The 25,515-nt window shown below is 34.3% G+C and overlaps 1 protein-coding gene across 9 annotated transcripts in view; it reads right to left on the bottom strand.

The window, feature by feature from the left end:
• The window catches only part of LOC106875319 (uncharacterized), a 606,879-nt gene that overhangs the window by 29,062 nt on the left and 552,302 nt on the right, over positions 1 to 25,515 (bottom strand). For 5 of the 9 annotated variants that reach the window (XR_016243165.1, XM_089357633.1, XM_089357630.1 and 2 more), the window contains one exon: positions 2,641 to 3,024. The exons of 2 other annotated variants lie outside the window; for them this stretch is intronic. Coding sequence is in view for 5 of the 7 variants with exons in the window: in XM_089357633.1 (XP_089213759.1) it covers positions 2,962 to 3,024 (63 nt within the window). In the remaining 2 variants the exon portion in view is untranslated. Of the gene's footprint in view, positions 1 to 2,640; positions 3,025 to 25,515 lie in introns of those variants that run through there. 2 more of the 9 variants (XR_016243166.1, XM_089357631.1) reach the window with 1 other exon arrangement.

The raw sequence follows: 25,515 nt of genomic DNA on the forward strand, positions 1-25,515 counted from the left end.
GCTAGAAACTGAGCAAAATTCCCGCAAATTTATATGTCTACCGTTTTGAATTTAATCAAACTAGACGATGTGGTCTTAATATACAAGATGCTTAAGGCCGAAATGTCTCTGATCTTACGTCTATTCGATCAAGGTTATTTAATGACTGAAAAACAATAGTTGTTTTCAATTAAATTCAGGTGCCATAAGGTTGATTTGAATTTATCTAAAGAGATTCGCAATGAGAAGTATTAGTTAACTGCATTGACTACCCAAGTACTATAGGTATAATATAATGAAATAAATACATGGAATAATATAATGAGATAAATGCTCATACTTAATAGGGGAAGATGGCTAGAAATTTTGAAGTGGCTATAGACCCTTTTGGATTTAGCGACACCATGCATTAGTTATGCATTAAGTGGTTTAATTCTTAGTACAGTTCTTTTTTTCTCCAGGTTTGGTAACAGCCGATTTCTTTCATAGAGCGGGCGAACGAGTGAGTGAGTGAGTGTGTGTGTGTGAGAGAGAGAGAGAGAGAGGGAGAGAGAGGGAGAGAGAGAGGGAGGGAGAGAAAGAGGGAGATAGAGAGGGGGGAGGAAGGGGGAGGGAGGGAGAGAGAGATGGAGGGAGAGAAAGAGTGTGTGTGTGTGTGTGAAAACGAGTGAGAGAGAACGAAGAAGAAGAAGAAGAAGAAGAAGAAGAAGAAGAAGAAGAAGAAGAAGAAGAAGAAGAAGAAGAAGAAGAAGAAGAAGAAGAAGAAGAAGAAGAAGAAGAAGAAGAAGAACTGGTACTTTATCTATGGACTTAGAAAGAGGTAAGCTTCATTTCAGCTTAAGTTGAATTCGAAGCTCAGGGAGCTGGAAGGAATAACTCAAAGTTACTTTGCGAAACGCCTTAACAATCTTAACAACACTGTCACGTTGCAGTCGTATGTATTTGACTGTAGCTTCATCAATGGACTGATTACATGATTAAATAGTGTTCTCGTATATATATATATATATATATATAACAGTTGTACGGCTATTTATCCCGCTTACCCGACTGTGAGTATATTTGCTTTTATTCCTCAGTAGTCGACAAAACTAATACCAATTAAGCTGCAATGATCATTAAAGTTGATAAAATCTCGATCCTAATTCTGTGATAGTTTACTTGATGTTTGAAGTTGTTATTTTATTGCGAAAGGAAGGCTGAATTTAATTATCCTTTCTACGATAGGCACAAAGCCTGAATTTTGAGGGAGGGGCAAGTCGATGATATCAACCCCAGCGCTCGACTTGTACTAATTTTATCAACTTCGAAAGGATGAAAGACTAAGTAGATATCGGTGGAGTCTGAACTCAGAACATAAAGACAGACGAAATACTGTTAAGCATTTTGTCCGGCATGCTAACGATTCTGTCAGCTCGCTGCCTTAAGTAACATAAGAAATATTGATTTCAAATTTTGGCACAAGGCCAGCAATTTGGGGGGAGGGGGGGCTGTTTTGGGTCGGTTATACCGAGCACAGTGCTCTACTGTTACTTATTTTATCGACCCCGGGAAGATGAAAAGCAAAGCCGATCGTGACGGCATTTGGACGAAATACTGCTAAGCATTTAGTGCAGCGTTGTAACAATTTCGCTAGCTCACCGCTTTGAATTTCATAATAATAATAATAATAATAATAATAATAATAATAATAATAACAATAATAACAATAATAACAAGAGCACGCAAACCTCGTCCTCTCAACAATTAGTCAGAGATGATTTTTAAAATGAGAATATCTGAAATAAAATACTACCCTCACAAACGAGAATACTAAAAATGAACCCGACCGCTTCCAAAACTTGAGTAAAAAAAAAACAAGTTAAATAATCCTGAATCCTTGTCCGGTACCGGATCGATCCCAAAATCTAATCGTTTCGTGCCAGTCACAAGGCCAAATATCCCTGAACGTTTCATCCGAATCTGTCCAGCGGTTCTTGAGATATCTTGTCCAGGGACAAACAAACAAACACGACTGAAAAGAATACCTCCGCCTTCGCTAAGGTCGAGGTAATAATAATAATTATCAAGCAAACTCGGCGGGATTTGAACTTAAAACGACAATGGAAGTATTTAAATACCCGAAACACATTTACTCCACCACCTCAATCGATTGTGCCATCCACTACTCGGAATAATGGCGATAATGAAATGAGATATGCAGGATTTAGAATTCAAAGGTCGTAACCACTGTGTGGTTTCAACTCCGAATTGGAATTAATTGACTAAATATTACCACAACCTACTCCTGTCTGCTTCCGTTAAAATACAGTGCCTTTGTGTGCCAAGTCAAAAAGAAATCAATAAACAACAACACACACACACGCACAGATATATATATATATAACGAAAGAGAGAAAGGGAAAATGGAATTCACGAGATATATATCTACATATACAAATATGCATATACAAACACACGCAATTACATATGTTATATCTGTATATACATACATACATACACACATACATATATATATATATATATATATATATATATATATATATATATATATATATATATATATATATATATGTATATATATATATATATATATATATATATATATATATATATATATATGTGTGTATATATATATGTATATATATAGAGAGAGATTGATAGATATAGACATCCACATACATATCTATAGATATACATACATATACATATATATATATATATGTATATATATATATGTGTGTGTGTGTGTGTGCGTGTATGTGTATGTATATATGCTTACATATGCATATATATATACGCATGTATACGTACATCAATACACACATTTATTCATATGTACATTCGTACACAACAATATATTTTGAATTATTTCGTCTATTTTGTTATTTCATTTCTTTTCTTTTTTTCTTTAATTTTTATTAATTTGTTTTTCATTTTATTTTTTTATTATTTTTTTTTTGTTATACTTTTTGAAATTGTTTACCTAAAATGCAGTAATGATGTAATAGATTTTCTCTTCAAATTTTCTTTAAACCGACTTACCTGAAAAATAAGAAAAGACAAAATAACATTAAGAATATGCATTTATATTTGATTGTCATGTTATTTTAGCAATTATTGTTTATTTGTTTATTTATTTGGAAACAGAATTTCTTCAGTATTCTTTTAATTATGAAAACTGTTTATGCAATTAACGTGAAAGCAATCTACAAATACATTGATTTATCAAAATTGAATATTCAGACATAATGCATTATCAATGATGTAACATAATGTCTCTGAGAACATTAGCTTGTCGAATCAATTACATACAAAATGTCTCTCAATCAAACCATTGTCGGTTCGATTCTCGTCATTGCCTCTTCACTGTGTTTTTTTAACTATATTTAATAACCTTCAATTCCCAGTTCCAACTGGAATTACCATGTATCACATTTGAATCGACTTTTGAACTTTGTTGTTTTAATTCCATTGCCGTCTATTAAACACTCATCCTGTCTTTGGCTTTGAGTTTTATGATAGGTAAGATAAATGTAGCAGAGTAAACCATTGTAACTCGAGAAGATAAGTAAAAGATATGAGACTTTAATTAACCTTTAGTTATGCGTTTAGCTCGCTCACTTAGCTCGTCCCGAAACGTCGATATGCATAGGGTTGCATTTAACTCTTCCCGAAACACCATTAGGCTTCGGGTAGCATTAAATGATAACTCTGAAAGGAGAGATGCAATGAAATTATAAACGAGAACCTTCGTCAATGGTTACCAAAGTTAATAACTCATGAACTTAACGCTGCAGCATCTTAGTTTCTAATGCAACTTCACTCTTCCCTCTGATGCTATGTTACTTACAAAGAGGTAAATCAACTTACCTTACTACATCTAATATGTAGGTGTAGTAAGGGATAATGGTTACGAAGTGTGTTTCGCGACCACAAGATTACGTGTTCGACCCCATTATGTATCATCTTGAGCAAATAACATTCCTTATGTCTTCTGGTGGGACAATAACTTGTGAATGAAATAGACATATATACATACACGCAGTCGAACTGAACCCGGAAACCATGTCGTTGAGAAGAAAGATTCTCACCATACAGTCACTCCTGCGCCTATATATGTATATGTGTGTGCGTATATATATATATATATATATATATATATATATATGTGTGTGTGTGTGTGTGTGTGTGTGTGTGTGTGTGTGTGTGTGTGTGTGTGTGTGTGTGTGTGTGTTTATGTCTGTGTCTATTGAAATACCGGTTGACAACCGATAGAGATGAAATAGCTAACTAAATGTTTCTAATTCTTCTTTTCCACAAACAACATGACACAAGTGAGTTTGGAAGAACGTTAAAAGAAAAACGGTTTATTAAAATGTTCAGACCTGTTCTGAACGGAAATAACAACGATGATATAGCAACCAGTTAATGATGTGAATTAAAACATATCTTTAACATATGAATATAAACAAATTACAGAAGACTCCCATGAACTGAAAAAAAAAAAAAAGAAAAACGATCGAAACCAACTGAGTTTGCTCACTCATAAAACCATAAATGTAAACCGCAAGATAATTGGTTAAAATAAAGGCGGGTTCTATGCCAGTAATATCGGTACGCCCGAGAAACCGTGACGTTTAAGTTGCGTGCGGATTGGTCAAACTGTATTCATAAAATTCAGCTTGTTGGAGCCTTCTAAGAGGTATAAAAAGGAAGAAGTCAGTCATTTTACTACAGTTGTCAGGAACGCGACTGCCAGTTAAATGTATTTTGAAATCATATGATTACTACCAAAGTATGAAAGCGCTAATTGAACTTTATGAACATTACAAAATATTTTTTAATGTTTAACACACTTCAACATTGTAAACAAATTAATATTGCTTTGAAATACCATAATAAAGAAAACAAGAAAACCAGACCACGTTTTAACTTTATTCAACTGGTATATTATTCTACACACACACACACACACACACACACACACACACACACACATAGACATATCCATTTTATATGCACACTTATGCACATATACATACATATTTATATATATTTACACACACACATGTGTGTGTATATGTATATATATATATATATAAGCATGTATATATATATATATATATATATATATATATATATATATAAGCATGTATATATGTATGTATGTATGTATGTATGTATGTATATATATGTATGTATGTATATATGTATGTACGGATGGATGGATGCACGAGTGTATGTATGTGTGCATGTGCATGTAATGATATGACTTCGCTTAGGCATAGCGGCACTAATAACATGTTTTAGAATTTAATATACGTTGAGTATAGAGCGGAATAGAAATGTTTGAATGACTGAAGAACAGGAATTCGCACCTCCCTTGTCATTCAATGATTTATATATAGTAAATACATAGTACGTACATATATATGTCTGAGTGTGTGTGTTTGTGTCTGTGTATGGTGTCCCTACACACGCACACACACACACACACACACACGCACGTACATTGTATATTCATTACGTGTATGTTCTGAATTTTGCATAGGAGTGCATTTCGCCAATGAGTCGTTAATAGGCCATGTTATATGCCATTTCATGTTGAAATTTCTCCATTTCTAGTTCCTGGTTAAAATAATTTGGAATATTGTTTAATATTGTGCGTGCCCAGTTTAATAAAATGTTTCCCCAATGATGAATACAAACATAATTTCGCCGGAAATATTAAGGAATAGGATACTTCTCTCATAAGATCCTATTGACGATTCGGAATAAAAAACCAGCCGACCTTTCATTAATCGGTCCTCAATAAAGTAATATGAATATGACACGCTTTTATATATGTTCAATGAACTTAGTTAACTTCAGTTAGAGTAACCATGCAGTGACAGCGCAACATGTATGCTTAGTATGCATTGTGACAGAACAAAAATGTCGGTTTTAATTATTTCTGACTTTGGTACAAGGTCAAATATTTTTGGAGAGGTGGTGGATAAGTCTATGTAATCGGTTTCACTACTTGACCGATACTTTATTTCATGAACAGCAGGGATATGGTTATGTACGGCAAAGTTCACCTCGGAGAAATTTGAAGTGAGAACTTACACAACCTGAACAAATAACGACGCTTTAACGATTCTGGCAACACGATGTCTTTTATTATTATTAAATTATTAATAATGTAATATGATTATGCACGATGTGTCTATTTGTTCCAGTCACTGGGTAACATTTCAGTGCAATATTGGTGTTCTTTAACACAGTCAATTCTGACCAAGCAGACCTGATCTAGATCAAAGGTATTCCTGACATGACCATCCCGTACATTTTTGTGTATGTTTTTCCTGATATGAACGATTTTTGTTCAATGTGGTGTGTGATTTGAGTAGAAATTTCGTTCTTATTTCTAGCAAATTGATAGAGCACAAAAGAAGCTTCTTCATTGGCACAAGGTATGACGATGACTAAAGGAAATATTTTTTTCACGCATAATTTTCGTATAAAAGGAAAGAGATAATTCTAAACATAAATTCGATGAAACAAAAATAAAAATGAAAATGAAATAAAATAAAATATTCCATTTCATCTTTTTGCCATGACTTTGACACGATGGCAACTAAAAAAAACAAAAACAAGAAAGAAAATAATACTCAGATGAAACATTTTAAATCTAGCAAAAAAATTTTAGAGATGAGTCGAAATTTTATAATTACAAGAACCATTTATCAAAGAGGGAGAAAATGGAATGAAATCTAAGCAAACCTGAACAACTTGAATAGCTGCAAAACTTCATTTATTTATTAATTTATTTATTTATTCATTATTATTTGTTAGTGTACAATTTACAACGGTTGGGTTATAATAATGAATATTCTCAAGTTTCAAGTGGACGAATTCAAGACACATTTTGAATTGGTGTTAGCCAAAGGGTGTCTTGTTCAATAGGTTACATAAAATTACACCAATCACCTCAGAGACTAATGCAAGAAGCAAATCTCTTCTCATTTTAATTCACTATAACGGAATATGCTAATTTTTGTTTCACTTTTATTTTCAACTGATTCACGTTTTATGAAAGATAAACTGTTGCTAATAATATATCTTTATACTATATACATATACCAATATGCTATATACCAATACACACATACATACTTGCGTTTATATATACATACATTTATATACATACAATTATGTATATACATTTATATATATATATATATATATATAGCGAGAGAGAGAGAGAGAGAGAGAGAGAGAGAGAGAGAGAGAGAGAGAGAGAGGTACAAACATATATTATAAATGTATGTGTGTTAATGTATGTATGGTGTTATAGAGTATTAGTTATTAGTATGATGTTATAGAGTATTATAATTTTTGACTTAGTAATAAGTCTAGCAATTTTTATATGAGGTTTTAATCAATTCCTTCGTTTCCCGTACAAGACTGGTTCTTTAGTTTCTCAATCCGAAAATATAAAGGCAAATTTGACCCCAGCTCAGTAGTATTTAAAATGAGAACGTTAAGATTTGGAAGAAATTTCGGTAAGCATTTTGTTCGACGTGCTAACGATTCTAGCAGTTCACCACTTAATACTTTTGTTTTTTGTTCAGTCTCCATTACTATGTATTGAGTATAGGGCCGCCACCATTTCATGTCAGTGGAGGAGATTTGGGACTATCTCCTTGTTTTCAGACCAAGAAGAGCCGATTGCTTTCGTTTCCTCGTCCACATATTTCTAGGTCGTTCGACTTAGGTCGTTAGGTCATTCAGCTTTTCTCTTCTTTCAGGCTGCCAGTCTAACATTTGTCTTCCAATCCTGCTTAGGTTGTGATCAACCCAGCCCCATTTCCTTTCCTTTCCAGAATTCCTTGATTGATGGAACTTTGGCTCATTCTATCCCACAGACTTTTGTTTGAAAATATTTTTTCCAACCACCAGATCTCAAAGATGCAGCGCATGCATTTGTTGGCGATGGTCAGTAGCTTACTCTTTATGGCTTTTGTGAGCTTCCAAGCTGCTGACCGGTAGAGAAGAACGGCTTTGACGTTGGAACTGAAGATAGGAAGCTTGTTTTGAGGGAGACGGCTTTGGAGTTCTAGACAGTTAGAAGAATGTTGAAGGCATAACAGGCTTTGCCGATCCTGTACCTCACATCCTCCTCTCATCCACCCGTCTTTGAAGCAATGCTGCTTACATGCACAAGCTTTTCGGTTTCCGGAACGGCTTCGGTGACAATTTGAATTGATTCCTGGTGACCGATGTTCGGCCTCAAAATTTACGTCTTGATCGGACAGTGTAAAGAAGACTTGCAGGAGAAAGACGAAAGCTGAGTAGTGCATGAAAATGGGAAGAAGAGTGCTCGCAGAGACAAAGCACAGTTAACACAGAAGTTAGCATTAGAAGCAGAGACGGTAGCCGGTAAACGAGACATTAAGACTCTCTAAGCTATCACCTGAGTTCTTTCAGGAAAGAACGGTAGCATGTACAAACCTGAGAAAGATCATGAAGACAGAACAATCAGAACTGAAATCGAACAGAAAACGCTTTTGGGTGGAGCACTTCCAAGCTGTCTTGAACAGAATGCTTACGGCTGATAACCGGATGACCCTACTGCTGAAGTATTGTTATCAGTGAACACAAGTCTACCAATAAAAGCTGACATCATCAAAGCCATCGCAACAGTCAGGAACAGTAAAGCTCTGGGCCCAGACGCTATTCCAGCAGAGACGCTCAGGGTCGATAGAATGGCAGACGCTGATGTGCTGCAACCACTACTAGAACAAATTCTCTCTGAATGGAAGGGCTACCTGTTTAAGCTGCCTACGAAAGGCGACTTGACTATCTGCAGCAACTGGCGAGGAATCATGCTGCTGTCCGTCCCCAGTTTATGTTCCCGCCAGAGTTATACCGGTAAGGTTGAAGAGAGCGGATTCCTCCAAGATATACTGTTAAGGTTGAAGAGAACAGGATTGTGCCAAGTTATGTCCTGCACAGATCATAGCGCCACTTGCGCATCATTATTTAACAAGCGACTGAGTGGCATAGCTAACTTTTCACCGCCTTCGTTGATTTCGTAGAGGCCTTCGACAGTTAGACAGGGGAGTAACCTAAAGGCTGATGCAGCATTATGGTATTTCATTGAATACCATCAGATTCATCCAACAATTTTATGACGGTGCTACTACCCAGGTAGCAAATTAACAGACCCTTTCATAGTTCAAAGTTTTCCTACTGACACTAATGATATTCTAGCTAACGATCAACTGGATCACGAATGAGATAACATCAGGGCGTAACACTAAAATAAGATGGACAGCTGTGAAGCAACTGGACGATGTTATGCAGAGGATGTAGGCATGCAATTACATAACCGCCGTGCAAGATCACCAAGATAACTGAAGAGGCAATGGAAACGGGCCATCGAATAAGCTGGAACACGACAGAAGTTTTGAAGCTAGACACCACTTAATACTATAATGATAGTCGTAATCCTTTCTAGTACAGGCAAAAAGCTTAAACGTTTGGTGCTGTAAGTCCATTACATCAACCACAGTATTCAGCTGATACTTATTTTATCGATTCTGAAAGGTTGAACTCAGAACTTATAGACGAACGAAATGATGAAAAGCATTTTGTCCAACGTCTTAACGATTCTTTCAGCTTAATATTAGTAATAGCAATTATAATAATCTTTTCTGCTAAAAGCACAAGGCCTAAAATTTTGTGGGAGGGGATTAGTTGATTATAGCAGCCCCAGTATTTCATGGTACTTAATTTAACGACTCCGAAAGGAAGAAAGACAAAGTCGACCTCGGCCCGAATTTGAGCTCAGAACGTAAAGACATTTTACTCGAGGTGCTAACGATTCTGCCACATAATAATGATATCAAATTTTAGTACTAGGCCAGCAATTTCGGGGGAGAGGGTAAGTCGATTACATCCACACCAGTGCTCAACAGGTACTTATTTTATCGACCACAAAAATATGAAAGGCAAAGTTAACCTCGGCAGAATCTGAACTCAGAATGTAAAGGCGGACGAAACGCCGCTAAGCATTTTTTCAGCGTGTTATAACGATTCTACTAATTCGCCTCCTGTAATAGTAATTACAGTAATAATCCTTTCTAATAAAAACACAAGGCCTGATATTTGTGGGGAAGGGACTAGTTGGTTACATCGAACCCCAAGGTAGAGTCAACCTCGGCGGAATTTGAACTCAGAACATAAGGACTGACGAAATAGCGCTGAGAACTTTCACTGGCGTGCTAACGATTCTGACAGCTCGCCACCTGAGTAATTATAATAATAATATATAATGCTGAAGGACAGGTTAAGATATTTCACTCCCGGTAGTAAAGTGAAGAAAGACTTCATATTCACACTGTGTTTCAAATAAATTTAACTTGAGATTTCTCTCTTTTACTTTTCTTGACATTCAATACTAAGATGAATATTTCTTGTGTATATTCTATTTTTTTTTGTCACTCTTAACCTCAATGTAATCTTAATTAATTAAATTTTGTTCCGCTCACTGAAGATTATGGAAGCACCAACTAAACTATCACACAAAGCAAACCAGGTACGTTTCTTTCCATATTTGAATATTACATCAACATTAAGAGACATATCTATCGCATGTAAGCACGAAACACTCTTTCAAAAATCAGTGAATTTCAAAGGATATCTGCAATGCCAATATAATTTTGATGAATCAATACCCAACAAACAAACAAAAGATTGAATTTATGAAATAAATATTCTAATAATTTTATTTTCTATTAGCCAACATCCAGGTATAAAAGAGATACGTTTTTTCTTTTTTTTTTTTTTTACATGTATACGTTTTAATAAGAGTCTAAATATAGCAATATCCGCTCGGTATTTTCCTTTTCAGTAAATTTTAATGTTTATATAGTTAATAATAATAATATTTGGAGCAAATACTGCACTTCCACCAATAGCAAAACGTTAATGAGAAAATTTAATAATAAATTAGATTTTAAACACCGACAAATTGTAAAGAGATTGCGAATATGGAAGCATCAACGTTATAAAGTGGGCAGCCTGATATTTATTTCAGACAATCTAGAATACATTGCCAGTTATATTAAGTTCCGAATACAATGCTCGAGGATTAATTTACCTTATAAAATAATTAAACTTGAAATAATTCGCATAGGAAATTTTCAACTTATAGAATTCATAGAAAACTATGCATTACTAATCGAATATATAGACTCCATTAGTGTAAATTTCCTAACCGATCTAAAAACAATAGTTATCACTTAATTGCTAACAGTTATATGTGACTTGAGAAATCGTGCAAGGTTGATGATTAATGTTTTCGTAAGTCGCTACTTCTTCAAGGGACAAGATTGAGGTACACATGATAGAGTTTCCACAAATATGATATTGGTAGAGTTTCCTCAAACCTAAACGTTTTTAGGACATAGATGTATGGAACTAAACTGAGATTGTTTTCGTTGACTTCCTGCTTTGATGTTATTTATTTTGAAAAATATCTGAATATTTTACATCTTTCAAAAAATCTTTATTCAGATCATTAATAAGATGGACAGAAAGTATTTACAATTTAAAGTAATTGTGTTTGATGCCAATATATTATTTTTAAGGCAAATAAATTTTGCACCAGATGTTTTAGTAGAAACTAAGTGAAAAATTAATGAAGGAAAAATTTGAAAATGAATTGCTTTAGTAGTAATAGGAAATATGAAAAGAGTATTTTCATTTATAAAATGGCAAGTGGGGTAAAAACCGAAAGTATTGTTTAGCACTAAGCACCATGTTCAGAGATAGGAATGATTGACGACTATTCAGTAACCTTCTTAGCATGCTGTAACAGAGGTATGATGTAGCTTGATAAATATTTCATAAAGGAGTTTATACAATAAATTATTTACAAAAGCAGCAGTTGTTTTACTACAAAATAAACCAAACAGCCAAAGGTGTAAAGTGTAATTACGTATAACACTTTTAAATGGGAGGGAAAGGTCTGTGACAAGTTGTTTCCGGTGAACGTTGTGCATAAATAAATACCTGTCTAAGGGAGGCTAATTTGTGGCAAATTTAAGCAAATGGAAAACAAAAAAGGGAGCCCCTACGCAGTTGTTCAAACTAGTACAGATAATCGCTAAATATTTTCATATCACATCATTTTGTCTTGAAAATGGATGATGTGATACCGAATGTGCACTGATCGAAACAAAAGAAAGAGTAGTCATAACTGGAATACGTTTTGATCATATATGACTGCTCTGTCAGGACTGAGCTGTGGCTGAAGAAAACGATCAAAGCAATAGTAGACACAGTTATGGTGAAAATAGTGAATAAAAGGTCAGTTACTTGTTGCGATGTATAGATCCTAGTATCGTTAATTACCACGAATTGACACATTTATGCCTCGATATTTTCACCATGATAAAAGAGGTCAAGCTTACAAACATATACGATTTGATATTTACTGGGTGTGGGGGAATGAATAATCGACTATAGGTGACAAATACATTACCAAGGCCGTGTTACAAATCTTTACCCTTATTGAGAAAAAATACCTAACACAGCTATGCTTGAACCTACTTTACTTTGGATTGCAAGTTATGTTTCTGTAACAGTTAATTTCCAAAAAGAGCCTAGATAAGCAAGGTTATGTTCAATCTGAATATGCAAATTTCTGATTAAATAGCTTTCCACTTCTGCCAAATATCCCCTTCATTCCATTTTCATATCCTTAACGAGATTGTATCGTTCCATTTACATTCTAACGATGTTCCTGCTCACAAAACGTCATTTTCACGTCAGCATCTCTGACCAATTTCTGCTTGTCTGACTTCAAATAGCTTTTTGGGTGGACAATACTGGAAGAATTGTTTCTAACAAAAGCAAAAAGTCGAATTTGAGGGCGAATGGTGAGCAATAGTTTGATAGAATCGAAGGGCGTGATTAGTAACATATTCTATCGAAATATAAAGTCGACCACGGTGGTATTTGAACAGAGAAAGTAAAGAGCCAGAACAAGTACTGCAAACATGAATATATAATACTTTGTCTGTCACACTGGGGATTCAGCGCAACTACTTCCCTTTCACTACAAAACTATTACGAAAATATTAGTTCTTCCTTGACAGTTTGTAAAAGTAATACAAACACCCAACTGAAGCAGTATTAACTTAAAATATCAATCTAGATGTTATTCTTAAAGTATGTACACCATTGACAGGCAAGCTACTGTGGTTGTTGTCCGTGATATAACATATGCACCTGCTGTGTTTATAAACACAATATATATCGATCGGTGGCAAAAACAAGCAGCGACCTACCTGCCTGCCAATGTTGTTTATACATTAAGTATAATACATAGATAACTACATTCACAAACTTATTGCAACGTTTAGTCGGTAAGTGATTATACCTAATCCAAACATACCATGTGACCATGTTTTGTATCTGGCCTTTATTTCTTTGTTTCAAGATGTTAGCACTCCTGACCTACACTTTAGCGATATATGTACGCCCAGATCCATATTCCGTTATACCATTAAGAATTAACTTTTATTTATTTTTTTAAAAATTTTATTTCGGTTAGAAATCAATGAAACTGAATTGAATAGTTTGTTGTTAACTTATCATTTATATATTTCAATAACACAAGGCAACAAGTCCGTGCTTAAATCTGTAGCTTCAAAAGTGTTCACCTCATCGATACTTACTGAGTTTAATGAAAGGAATAAAATTGAAAGCCTCCTATCAAGGATGCTATTAAAACTAAATTGGTTTATTCACGAAAATATATTTTGCATGAAGTGTTTACCCCTTTCTTTTCACCGATATTTTTATCTTCATTCATTTCCAAAGAAAATGGTAAATATGTGCTACTTGAACTTAAAATGTTCTATACCAAAATCTTGATTAGCAATTATTAAACGAGAGTGTTAATATATGTTCCTTTGTTGTTAATATTTTAGGTTCCTCATTTATTGCTCCCCACTCTTTCCTTTAAAGTTATTTTTACAATATATGATCCTTTTATGCCTGTCAGATGCTAGCTTTTGTCTATGTTAAATTTATGCATATTTTCCTCGATAATTTTCATAATATATAATACATCATTTCAATTCAATGGAAATAGTATACAAGTATAAAACAAAACATAATTTAATAAATTTGTTTTCCAGCATTATAGCAAAAACATTGGTGGGAGTAATCAATTATAAGATAATAGAAAGATAAAAACGTTTTAGATATTCGTTATTAAACCGTAAAAAGTGAAAAGAGAAATTATAATTTTCAGAGAGGAAGAGACAAAAGATAGAAACAAAAAAAAAAAAGGAATTTATGAAAGACAGGGAAAAGGTTAGGTAAACAGAAATATAGAGAGAAAGAGATTGAATTGAGAGAATATTTTTTTGAACCAAGGTTGATTTCAACAAGCTGTAATGCTTTAGAAATTAGCAAAAGATTTTGATGAACTTATTATATTCCTGAAACGTAATGTCCCATTTTTCAAAGCTAGCTGCATTAAATTTACTACTGAATTCACGATTGAAGCAACATCAAGCTAAATTCGCTTCAATTAATTTCATAACAGCCAGCCGGCCATAACATGGGAGTGAAAAATTCGAAATTACTATTTCAGTTATTCTCAGTGGAGGAATATAATTCAAATGTTCAAGGCTATTACAGGAATATTGAATGTTAAGATTTTTTTTTTAATTGGTCAATAAATCGAAAACTATGATAAAAGGATTGTGTGCAGTTGTCGGCAAGGCTAGCGAGTAAAAATACCTGAGTTTTTTTGTTTTTTTTTAATCAGACAGAAATAACACGTTAAAGCGCATTGCCTGTTCCTGAAATGTTTTTAGAATATTGTGAATGGGCATTAGAAAGTTATTTTTGACATCCCGATATCAATAGGATTCTGGAAGCTTTGCGTTATTCTCATATTGGCATTGGTTAAATATAAATATGTTAAATATGATACAGTGGCGGTAGGAGGATAATCCAGTTTCGATCCACATGCAACAAATTATCTTCATATACTTTGTTAATGCTCGCATGGAAACCATTAAGTTCACAATTTCCATGTCTGAAAGCACTAAAATCATTGAATAACAAAGCTATATGTAGATTAACCATTTTAATATAGTGATAGGAGCTGAGTTCAAATTCCAGTTATCCAAGTTTGTGATGTAATTGCTGTTTTCAACAGGAAATAATTTATGGCTTCCAAGTTAGAATTTGTCAAATCATTTTCCCTATTAATTCTTCCTAATTCTTTGATTTATTGACCAAATTGGTAGAGCAGCGTCGTAAATAAGCTTGTGAATTAGATCATGATGCATCGATTAGCAGAGGTGGTTTACACTTGTCACTCGAGAATCCCGCTCACATTTTGATGGGGAAAAAAGAAAACAAAGTGATTTCAGATTAGAAGCTTTTAAATGCAGTTAATGGAAGTCCAAAAATGAATTAACAGAATTCAGAATTTAATTATCAACCACATTACAGAACGAGTGAAGTAAAAGACCCAACTTTTTGTAGCACAAGCGCGCTAATAATGAAGACTATATTGCGTTCTTGATTAAAGCATCCAACACCAGATAATATCATTATTATTCTTGATGTGGGTGTTTCTGTTATAGCAATCTGGTGCTGTTTGTTCGGTGTATGGTTGAACCAAGTTTTATAGTTCTCGATAGAACTATATACCCAATGGAAAATATGGGACACAATACAGCAATCTCGTTCAGAAGCGGGAAGGAATATTTTTATTGGTTAAATAAAAGTATTAGGTACTAGAGTTGTTACATTACTATAAACATGTTTAAAAAAAAGGCGTGATTTTATAGAAGAGATTTGATGCTTCTTTTCAAAGACATGGAGTGATGGTTTGTCATCTCAGTGAAATAACAAGCTTATATGAGCCAATGTAGAGACCAACTTAGTGATCATTCTATCTGTTTAAAGTTAGGCAAACAGATTTTTTTCATATTATATGCAAATGTCTTAAAAGAGAAGGATTCGATGGATGATACCATATTATGGGTAAGCAACATCAACACCAGCAAAAGTGACAACAACGATATTATACTAATATAAACTCGTTAAACAAACGACTACAGAGAGGATAATGCAAAAAAGTTAGATTTGATATATATATATATATATATATATATATATATATAGCTGTTACGGCCTAGTTTTGGCAGACCCCATTCTACCCGAATATTCCTTTCCGGAGTGATTATCGGATGACATTTTGAAATGGGGTTACATGCCCGAACCTCTAGGCCTCTTCAGAGATTCACAAAGGGTTACATACAGATGTAGAGCAAGAGGTAAAAACAGAGGTGTGGTAGAGACCAGAAGAAAAACAACAGCAAAAATAAGATAGAAATAAAAATAAAAATACAATTGAAATCAAAATATAAATAAAAATAAAAATAAAAAATACAAATAAGGGTACAGGAGGAAAAATGCCCTGCTGACATTGGGAGGGCTAACACGTGATACTTAGGTGAACATATATGTGGGCACATAGATGTGCATGTGTATGTATGTGTGTATATATATATATATATATATACATATATATATGTATGTGTATGTGTATGTATGTATATGTATATTTGTGTATGAGTGAGTGTGTGTGTGTATATATGTGTGGGTGTATATGTGTGTGCGGGTGTGTATATATATATATATAGCTACAGAAATTAGGAGGTAAACCTAGCTTGATATTAACATATAGGCAGGAAGACATACACTAGAAAATGGGTAGCACTGCAGGCACGGCCCCTTTATCAAAACTAATAGAAGTGGCTATGCGTATAGGTATATGTATATGTGTGTGCACATGTAGATGCACCTACATGATGTTGTCGTTGGTATTGTTCTTGTTGCCGTTGGTCTTCTATTACTAGGGATACTCCGCCTGTATGTATGCACATGCATATCTATTTGCTTGTGAGTGCACGCGTGGATGTGTGTACGTGCAGGTGCGTATGTGGATGTGGATATCTATATGGATGTGTGTACATATGTATGTATATATATGTATATATATGTATGTGTGTATATATGTGTATGGGTATATGTGTGGGTATATGTATATGTGGGGGTGTATGCATGTATAAGTATGTGTGCGTGTGTGTACATCTAGTTGTGTGTGTGTGTGTGTGTGTATTTATGTATGTGTATATGTATAGGTGAGTATGTAGGTAGGTATGTAGTTGTGTACATACGGATGTAATGATAGTTGGCCACACGGTTGTGTATGTATGAATAAGTATGGGTATATGTGAGGGGACATAATGTGTATAAGGATGTATATCTGGATATGTATAGATGAGAATGTATTTATCCTCATTGTTACTGTTGTGGCTATGGAATTAAGAGATGTGTGGCTGCGCGCATACATATGTATGTACATACACGCACGCATGAGAGTGAGTACGGGGGGGGGATTTACACAGCACACGTGTGTGTGTGGGGGGGGGCGCAGGCAGGCTAGCATCTTGACCGGTCACTGGCTATCCAACCGTAGCTAAGCGTAGGCAGTTTAAAACAATAGTTGCCCAATTGGAAGGAGGAAGTTAGCGGTAGTAATCAACCCTCCCCCACTAGCAGCAGAATGGTAGAGCCGTTGGAAGAGGCAACAGGATATCTTACATCGCTAAGTTTGACAGTTTGGCATATTATTGTTGTTGTTGTTGTTGTTGTTGTTGTCGCCGTCATCGTCACCTTCACTGTTATTGCTACTAGAACATTAATAACTTGCATAAAATGAACTTCTACATAGAACCTTCCAATATATACAGAAATGACACACACACACTCAACAAAACCTCCTTTCTAAAAAACACTTCCAGCTTTCTAGATACGGCTAATAGAGCTGATGCCACAAACAACGTATGTGGTGGAATGTTTGCTTATAAAAACTTGTATATGCACACATGAGAGTAAGGGGACATCCGAGTAAGGCTGTGCACACGAACCAACACATATAGATGTGCATTGGAGTGCCTATAGCGATATATCTATAATGTTTGTAGGCTTTTTGGGTGCCTTGTGTTTCTAAGGGTTTTTTGACATATATCTTTTCTATATGTTTGCATGTCCCACATGCTATACCTTCATTTATGTATTCTTTTTTACTACTATTATTATTTTTTTCCTCCTGTACCCTTATTTGTATTTTTTATTTTTATTTTTATTTATATTTTGATTTCAATTGTATTTTTATTTTTATTTCTATCTTATTTTTGCTGTTGTTTTTCTTCTGGTCTCTACCACACCTCTGTTTTTACCTCTTGCACTACATCTGTATGTAACCCTTTGTGAATCTCTGAAGAGGCCTAGAGGTTCGGGCATGTAACCCTATTTCAAAATGTCATCCGATAATCACTCCGGAAAGGAATATTCGGATAGAATGGGGTCTGCCAAAACTAGGCCGTAACAGCTGTAAGATTAAACTTCTGTTCATCCTCTAATTCCTTATGTACTTTGTACTTCTATATGTAAACCATGTTGGCAAAATAACATAGTCTGCCATGGACACCTGTGCTTTGGTTCTTTCTTTCTTTTTCTTTTCTTCCTCCCTTTGCCACTTTTGCTATGAATTAAATTAATGAATTCAACGGGATACACCGTCTGCAAGTAGTTGGGTTCAGCATATTATCCTCCATTTTCTACTTGTTACACAAATTTTGGGTAAAACCTCCACTTTTACCCGCTCCCATTGATTGCACCTAGTATAGCACTAGCGTAGCAATAATTGGGTACCCTCCCAGCAGTATACTGGATAGATACTATCCCTTAGTGGGTTGTACCCCCAACCCCTAACTCTCTCACGCTATATATATATATATATATATATATATATATATATATATATATATATATATATATATATATATATATATATATATATATATATATATATAACGCTTACGGAATTCTAATTACTAACATAAATATCTTGAAAACTTGAGTAAGTATTGACCCTTGACTGGCAAACATGACAGCCATTTCTAAAAACATATGAATTAATATTGGAATGATATTTCTTTAAATTATCTCCCCTTTTCTTTGAGAGTCGTCCAAATACACCTGTAGATTTCTGCTTTCTAATTAGAAGTATGAAGGAAACTTCAATTAGGATTTTTTCTTGTATGCAGCAAAACATAGATTATCCGTCATTGATCCATTCGAGTTATTGCTCTTGATTCGAAAAGTTTTTCATTTATGTAAAATATATTAGTCAAAAAGTACCAGTGACAATTTTTCTGTTAGTAAATATTAATGTTTTTCAACTGATCAACCAGGATTCAGTGGACTCTGCTATGATAATGAGGCCTACTGGCCCGAAAAATGTTCAGAGTTGTTCCTTCTCTTCAAACAAGGATCAGATATTTTACCATATAACATAAAATTATTGGATTTTTAGAACCATGAACGTATCTGACGTCATTTTGGGTGTTTAATGCTGTTTTTTCAAATAGTATATAAAACAAAGTCCTCGAAAACGATCATATCGATCGTAATATGTTAGATCATACATAAAAACAAAAGAGAGGTATGAAAGCAAAATATATCTTATTCATATAATATAAACTACCTACAAAAAATTGGTTTGGAAGCTTTTTACCTGAGAAATTACGGTCGACATTTAATCATCGTCAACGTTCTTGTAAAGTATGAGGAAAATAACTGATATCTCTACGTTATATATTTCAAATATGATTTATACTGCGAAATATAAATATGATAATATGATTTACATTGCGAAATATAAATTTTTTTAAATTTTTATTTAGCCTCACATTGGTTATCTTTTTTTCTTTAGATATTCTATTAAAAAAAAATTACAGCTAGTTTGGTCGATTTACTTCAGGATATAGCCCTATAATAACTGGTCATTACCGCTTAAAAGAAAATAGTATTGTTGGTCTTTCATACCACGACAATGGCATCGACGAAGAACAATGCGAAAAGCAAGTGGATTATCCTTTGAAATGAATTAGGGGAAATTGCAAAGATTGTTTGGATAATGTAACACCACTACACTTTATAGTATTGGTACTTTAGAAGAATAAGTCCTATCCAAGAACTGCCTGATTTAAAGGATCATAATTACAACAATAAATGGAATTTTAGTACCTGTTGAAAACAGGGAACGGAACAACCCACCTAAGATCACAATAGAACATTACCGAAAGGATATAATCGAAGAAATATCAAAGACAGGATTTGAAGAACATGCATGGTGTGATAAGATAAATTATATACAGATTTGGAATGAAGTTACCGTTATAGACGAGGAACTACGGCAGAAAGTTTGGCAAATAAAAGGCATTATGTACAGAGTTGAAAATCAAATTAGTATGCTCAGAGCAAAATCCAAGCAAAATATGGCTGCTCATATGAATTTAAATATCCTATTAATTGTCCATCTGGCTTACTACATAGCCTAGAGATATGTTGATATAGAAGAATAGGACACCAGAATATGACCAAGAATGAACAAATCTAGACATAATGTAGAACAATGACATAAGCGACTGCAGATTAATAGTCCGGAAATGCTAATCTACCTTAAGACTAATTCATTTGAAATACGACATATGAAATTCTTTCATGCGTTGTTCAGTTTTCGTTTATGTGTCTTGTGGAATGGCGGTTATAGATATTAATCTATATAATTATTTTTATTTTATACCACAAGATGCGAACAATCTCATTGTCAGTTACAGTATTCTGAGAAACCAATCGCTAGGTCACTGAAATTCTAACCGTATGATTAACAATGAGATGTACATAGCTTACTATAGTGTAAAAATCTTGAGGGATTTCGCATGTAAAGCAGCGATGTTTGGTTTTTCTTACCCTCCTTTATATACTTCACAAACATTACTCGGTGTAAGAAATGACATCCCCCCCCCGCACATACATACGCATATACATACACATACACGAGCGGCTCTCTCTCTGTATCGACGATGAGCTATTAGATGTTTAACTAATAATATTGCTATTCATGAAATTTAATCAAAGGTGGCTGAATGCCCATTTCATGAACACTGCAAGGCATGTTGTTCAACGCGTTAAGACATATAGACACATAGACACATACACAAAGAAGCACACTCACACAAATATATTGTATATCTTGTTTGAACACAAATGTGTTTCTCGTAGTACGGTTCGAAAAAAGAAGCATTTGAAATTAAATAAAATCGATTTCCCGCGCGTGGAGGTGTCTGTGTGCAGGTGCGTGTGTGTGCGTGTGTTTGCATTTACATATATAAACAAGTATATAAACTCATATCTTTCTGAGTATGTATATATATATATATGTATATATATATACATAAAGAGGGAGAGAGAAAGACTGATATATACTTTTATGTAAATCGTGGGATGAAACATGCATAGTTATATTTCGGGATAGTCTCAAATACAGACAAAATGGACTAAACATGACAGGTGGAGCCACGTAGGATTGAGAGTGACTGAAGTGACCACAGGATGTGTGATGAAAGATTTCAGACAAAGGACACTAAAATAAGAATAATAAAAAAGCTGAAGTGAAGAACGAGTATATAGTGTACAGTTCTATATCTAAGAGATGAGAAATTATGTACATTCTTTACATTTGACAGATATTTGTCCTCATCTTGTTTGTTGTTAACAACGTTTCGGTTGACATACCCTCCTGCCTTCATCATGTGTCTTGGAGAAATTTCTAACCTGAGTTCTCATTCCTAAGGTATTTTTCGATGTTGTTGTTGTTGTTGTTGTTGTTATTATTATTATTATTATTATTATTATTATTATTATTATTATTATTATTATTATTATTATTATTATTATTATTTAAGTCACTGCCTGGAATCGAACTCGGAATCTTGGGGTTATTAGTCTACGCTCTTAACCACTTAAGTTCGATTCCAGGAAGTGACCTAAATAATAATAATAACAACAACAACAACAACAATAATAATAATAATAATAATAATAATAATAATAATAATAATAATAACGACATCAAAAAATACCCTAGGAATGAAATCACAGATTCGAAACTTTCCTAGACACCTGATGAAGGCTGGAGGGTATATCACCAAACAAGATGAGGACGAATATTCGTCAAATGTAAATAGAGTATATAGTGTGAGTTGTTACTTGGAAAAAATGCCCATCCCGAAACATACCAATGTGTGTGTGTGTGTGTGTGTGTGTGTGCGTGTGTGTGGGCGTGTGTGTGTGTGTGTGTGTGTGTGTGTGTGTGTGTGTGTGATCATTTAAGATATGAATATATCCAATTATTTAACATTGTCAATGTCAATGTAAAGAAATATGAGACAAATATTTGAGACAGAAAACAGAAATAGGCCTACGCATTTAATTCATTCATAATAATGTTTCTTTTTTTTCTCTCTCTCTCTCTGAAAATCCTCTTATATAACTTTCGTAGTGTAACTAAAACTGATTATAGATAGCGCGAAATAAAAAAAATAATAAGATTCGTTTATGATTCTGCCATTCTGTCGAGAATTCTGGAACTCTAGGTTATATATTAGTTGTCTGTATTTTCGCTAAATCAATTCTAGAACCGAAATAACCACAATCAACGCACCAATCTTTCACATTCACGATCTGCATACCACAGCAGTTTTATATACTAAGATAATTCTTCTTATCTTTCGTTGCGATAGCTATATCAATCAGAAGCCATCTTTGTTTTATATTTTTCTTCATCACCATCATCAACATCATCATTATCATTCTTAATTCTTATTAAAATCATTATTATTATTATTTTGCATTGGCGCTGTTTGTCAAAAACTCAAGGGAAAATTTTATTTCCTGTTTAGAGTAAACAAACGTTCCATACACAATATGGCGTCGTTGACATTAAGTAGAATTACAATTTTACGTGCTTCTACCATTAGTTTTATATCTATATTAAGTGTTATTGTTTGAATGTTGTTTATTTAACCCCTCATTACATCTTACGAAACAAACGTATGATTAAATCGTTCCGACTATGACCATCCCATGTTACGTTTAGACACGTATTCATTTTGTCCTCCCTAATATGAGAGCAGGACATGGGGAAATTATTTGACTTTTCTTCCAAGGTTGTCATAAAATTGCTAATATTTCGACTCTTCATATCTATTAGCTTGCGCAAAATTTAAAAATCATTCTTATTATCTCTGTGGTGACAGCGGCGAGCTGACGGAATCGTTAGAACGCTGGAGGCAATGCTTAGCGGTATTTCACCCGTCGCTAAGTTCTGAGTTCAAATTCCGCCGAAGTCGGCGTTACCTTTCATCCTTTCGTAGTCGATAAGTTAAGTACCAGTTGATCACTGGCGTCGATGTAATCAACTAGTCCTCTCCCACAAAATGTCAGGCTTTGTGCCTATAGTAGGGAAGATTATTATCTCTGTGGTGAGATAAAGGGCGGGAGCTGGTAGAATCACTACGGAGCTGGTAGAATCGCTACAGAGGTCAACATTCATGCTTTCGATGCTCGATAAAATAAAATACTAGATGACTAAGCCACGCCTTCAAAATCCTGTTCCCTGTGCCTAAATCAGAAGATATTATTATCTCTACGAAGATGTATCCCTTTAATATTCAATTCAGATTCTCTGTAAAAGGTAATGCTTTTTTATTTATATCATTTTGAATTAATCACGCTTTATTTCGTAGCTTCAAGATTTCGATTTTATGAATCTTATTTTCATAATGACATCGTTGAATAGATGTGAGAGGCCGATTTCAACATAAAACATGTAGAATATCTTAGTCGGAAATGGCTGGTTTAAATGCTAAAGCATTTAGCAGTACACATATAGTTGTGGTGCATGGAGAAATTCCGCTTAGTACAAATGTTATTTTTAATTTGACTTTGAGTGGTTTAGTGGTTAGGGTATTCGGTTGGCGATTGTAAGATTGTAAGGGCATGAATTCGAATCCTGGCAGCTCGTTGTGTCCTTAAACCAGAGACTTTACCTCATATGGCTCCAGTCCACTCTGGGGACAAAAATGAGTTGTATCTGTAGTTCAATGACTCAGAATGTTATATCTGTAGTTCAGTGAGCCAGACTTTGCGTGTTACTCTGAGTCTTCTTGTGAACTATGCTTGCACGTTTATGTCACAAGCAGGCTGATCCGTTGATCGAATCAACTGGAGCCCTTGTCGTCGCAACCGACGGAGTGTCAGTTGTATAGATCGTCTTATAGTTTCGATGTTTAAAAACATTGATCATGTCTTCACTTTCGTTCAATTGTTAATGTATTTACAAGATGAAAATTCGAACTAATGTTCAGATAAGGGAAACAGTTTTATAAATCCGTCATGTTGCGAATTTCTTGCTATTGACGTTGCTGTTGTTTATCACTAGATATCCTTCAGTGTACGGATTAGTGATCCAAAGTATGCCAGGCATTACGAACGTGTTATTAAAAGCAAGATGATATAATCTGAAGTAAATCTATTTGGAATTTCTAGCAAACAGAACGGCCACATGCAGGCATGTTGGTTGCTTCTTTCTAAGTATCTGCCAAGAAGTGATAACTATTCCAACTATTACATTCCATCTTACATATTTGTACGGACATTAAACACCATTATTATCAAGGGGATACTTATTAGAATCAATAGAGCGGAGGACGAAAGGCCTTGTGGCATTATATATCTTCCTTTTCACATTTCTAATTCTACCGTGGTTAAAGTTAGACGTCACTTTTTCCGGGATCGATTGAATAAGTACTAGTCAAGTACTGGAATCGATTAGCTCAGCTAAACACTTTCTGTAAAATATATGCCTTTGGGCTTAACTTAAAAACTAATAATCACTGTTCCAAGTTGAAACTGTTGTTGTAGATACTGCTGTCGATGCTTAAGCTTCATAGAGCAATTAGATTTGATAACGATGGTTTATCGTGTATGTTTTTGTATATTTTGCAGGAAACGACATGTAGATAGTCTAAAGTAGAAAAGATGTGTGCATAGTATGACACTTCCTTCAACATATAATCAAACCTTTGGCATACAACACTCAAATTAAAAGCATTCTTGCAGAAAGAAAATTATGAGAATATGTAGAAGCATCGTCTTACATGTAAGTTCTAAGACAGCACGAATTCTCACTTGTTATATACTACACACATTTTATTATTTTTTTAAATCTCAGTCACCTGAGTTCTTTACAGATTTACTCTCATATTATGAGGAGTTTAATCGGATTAGCAAACAGGGAAACTTACTACTACTACTACTACTACTACTACTACTACTACTACTACTACTACTACTACAGTTGCTGCTGCTGCTGCTGCCGCTGCCGCTACTACTACTACTACTACTACTACTACTACTACTACTACTACTACTACTACTACTACTACTACTACTGTTGCTACTACTGCTGATGATGTTGATGTCATTATTAAGGAAATTTACTTAAGAATATTGATGTTACTACATGAGAGT

Source organism: Octopus bimaculoides, chromosome 9 (genome assembly GCF_046866305.1).
Source record: "Octopus bimaculoides isolate indiv1 chromosome 9, ASM4686630v1, whole genome shotgun sequence".
Taxonomy (NCBI): Eukaryota; Metazoa; Mollusca; class Cephalopoda; order Octopoda; family Octopodidae; genus Octopus; species Octopus bimaculoides.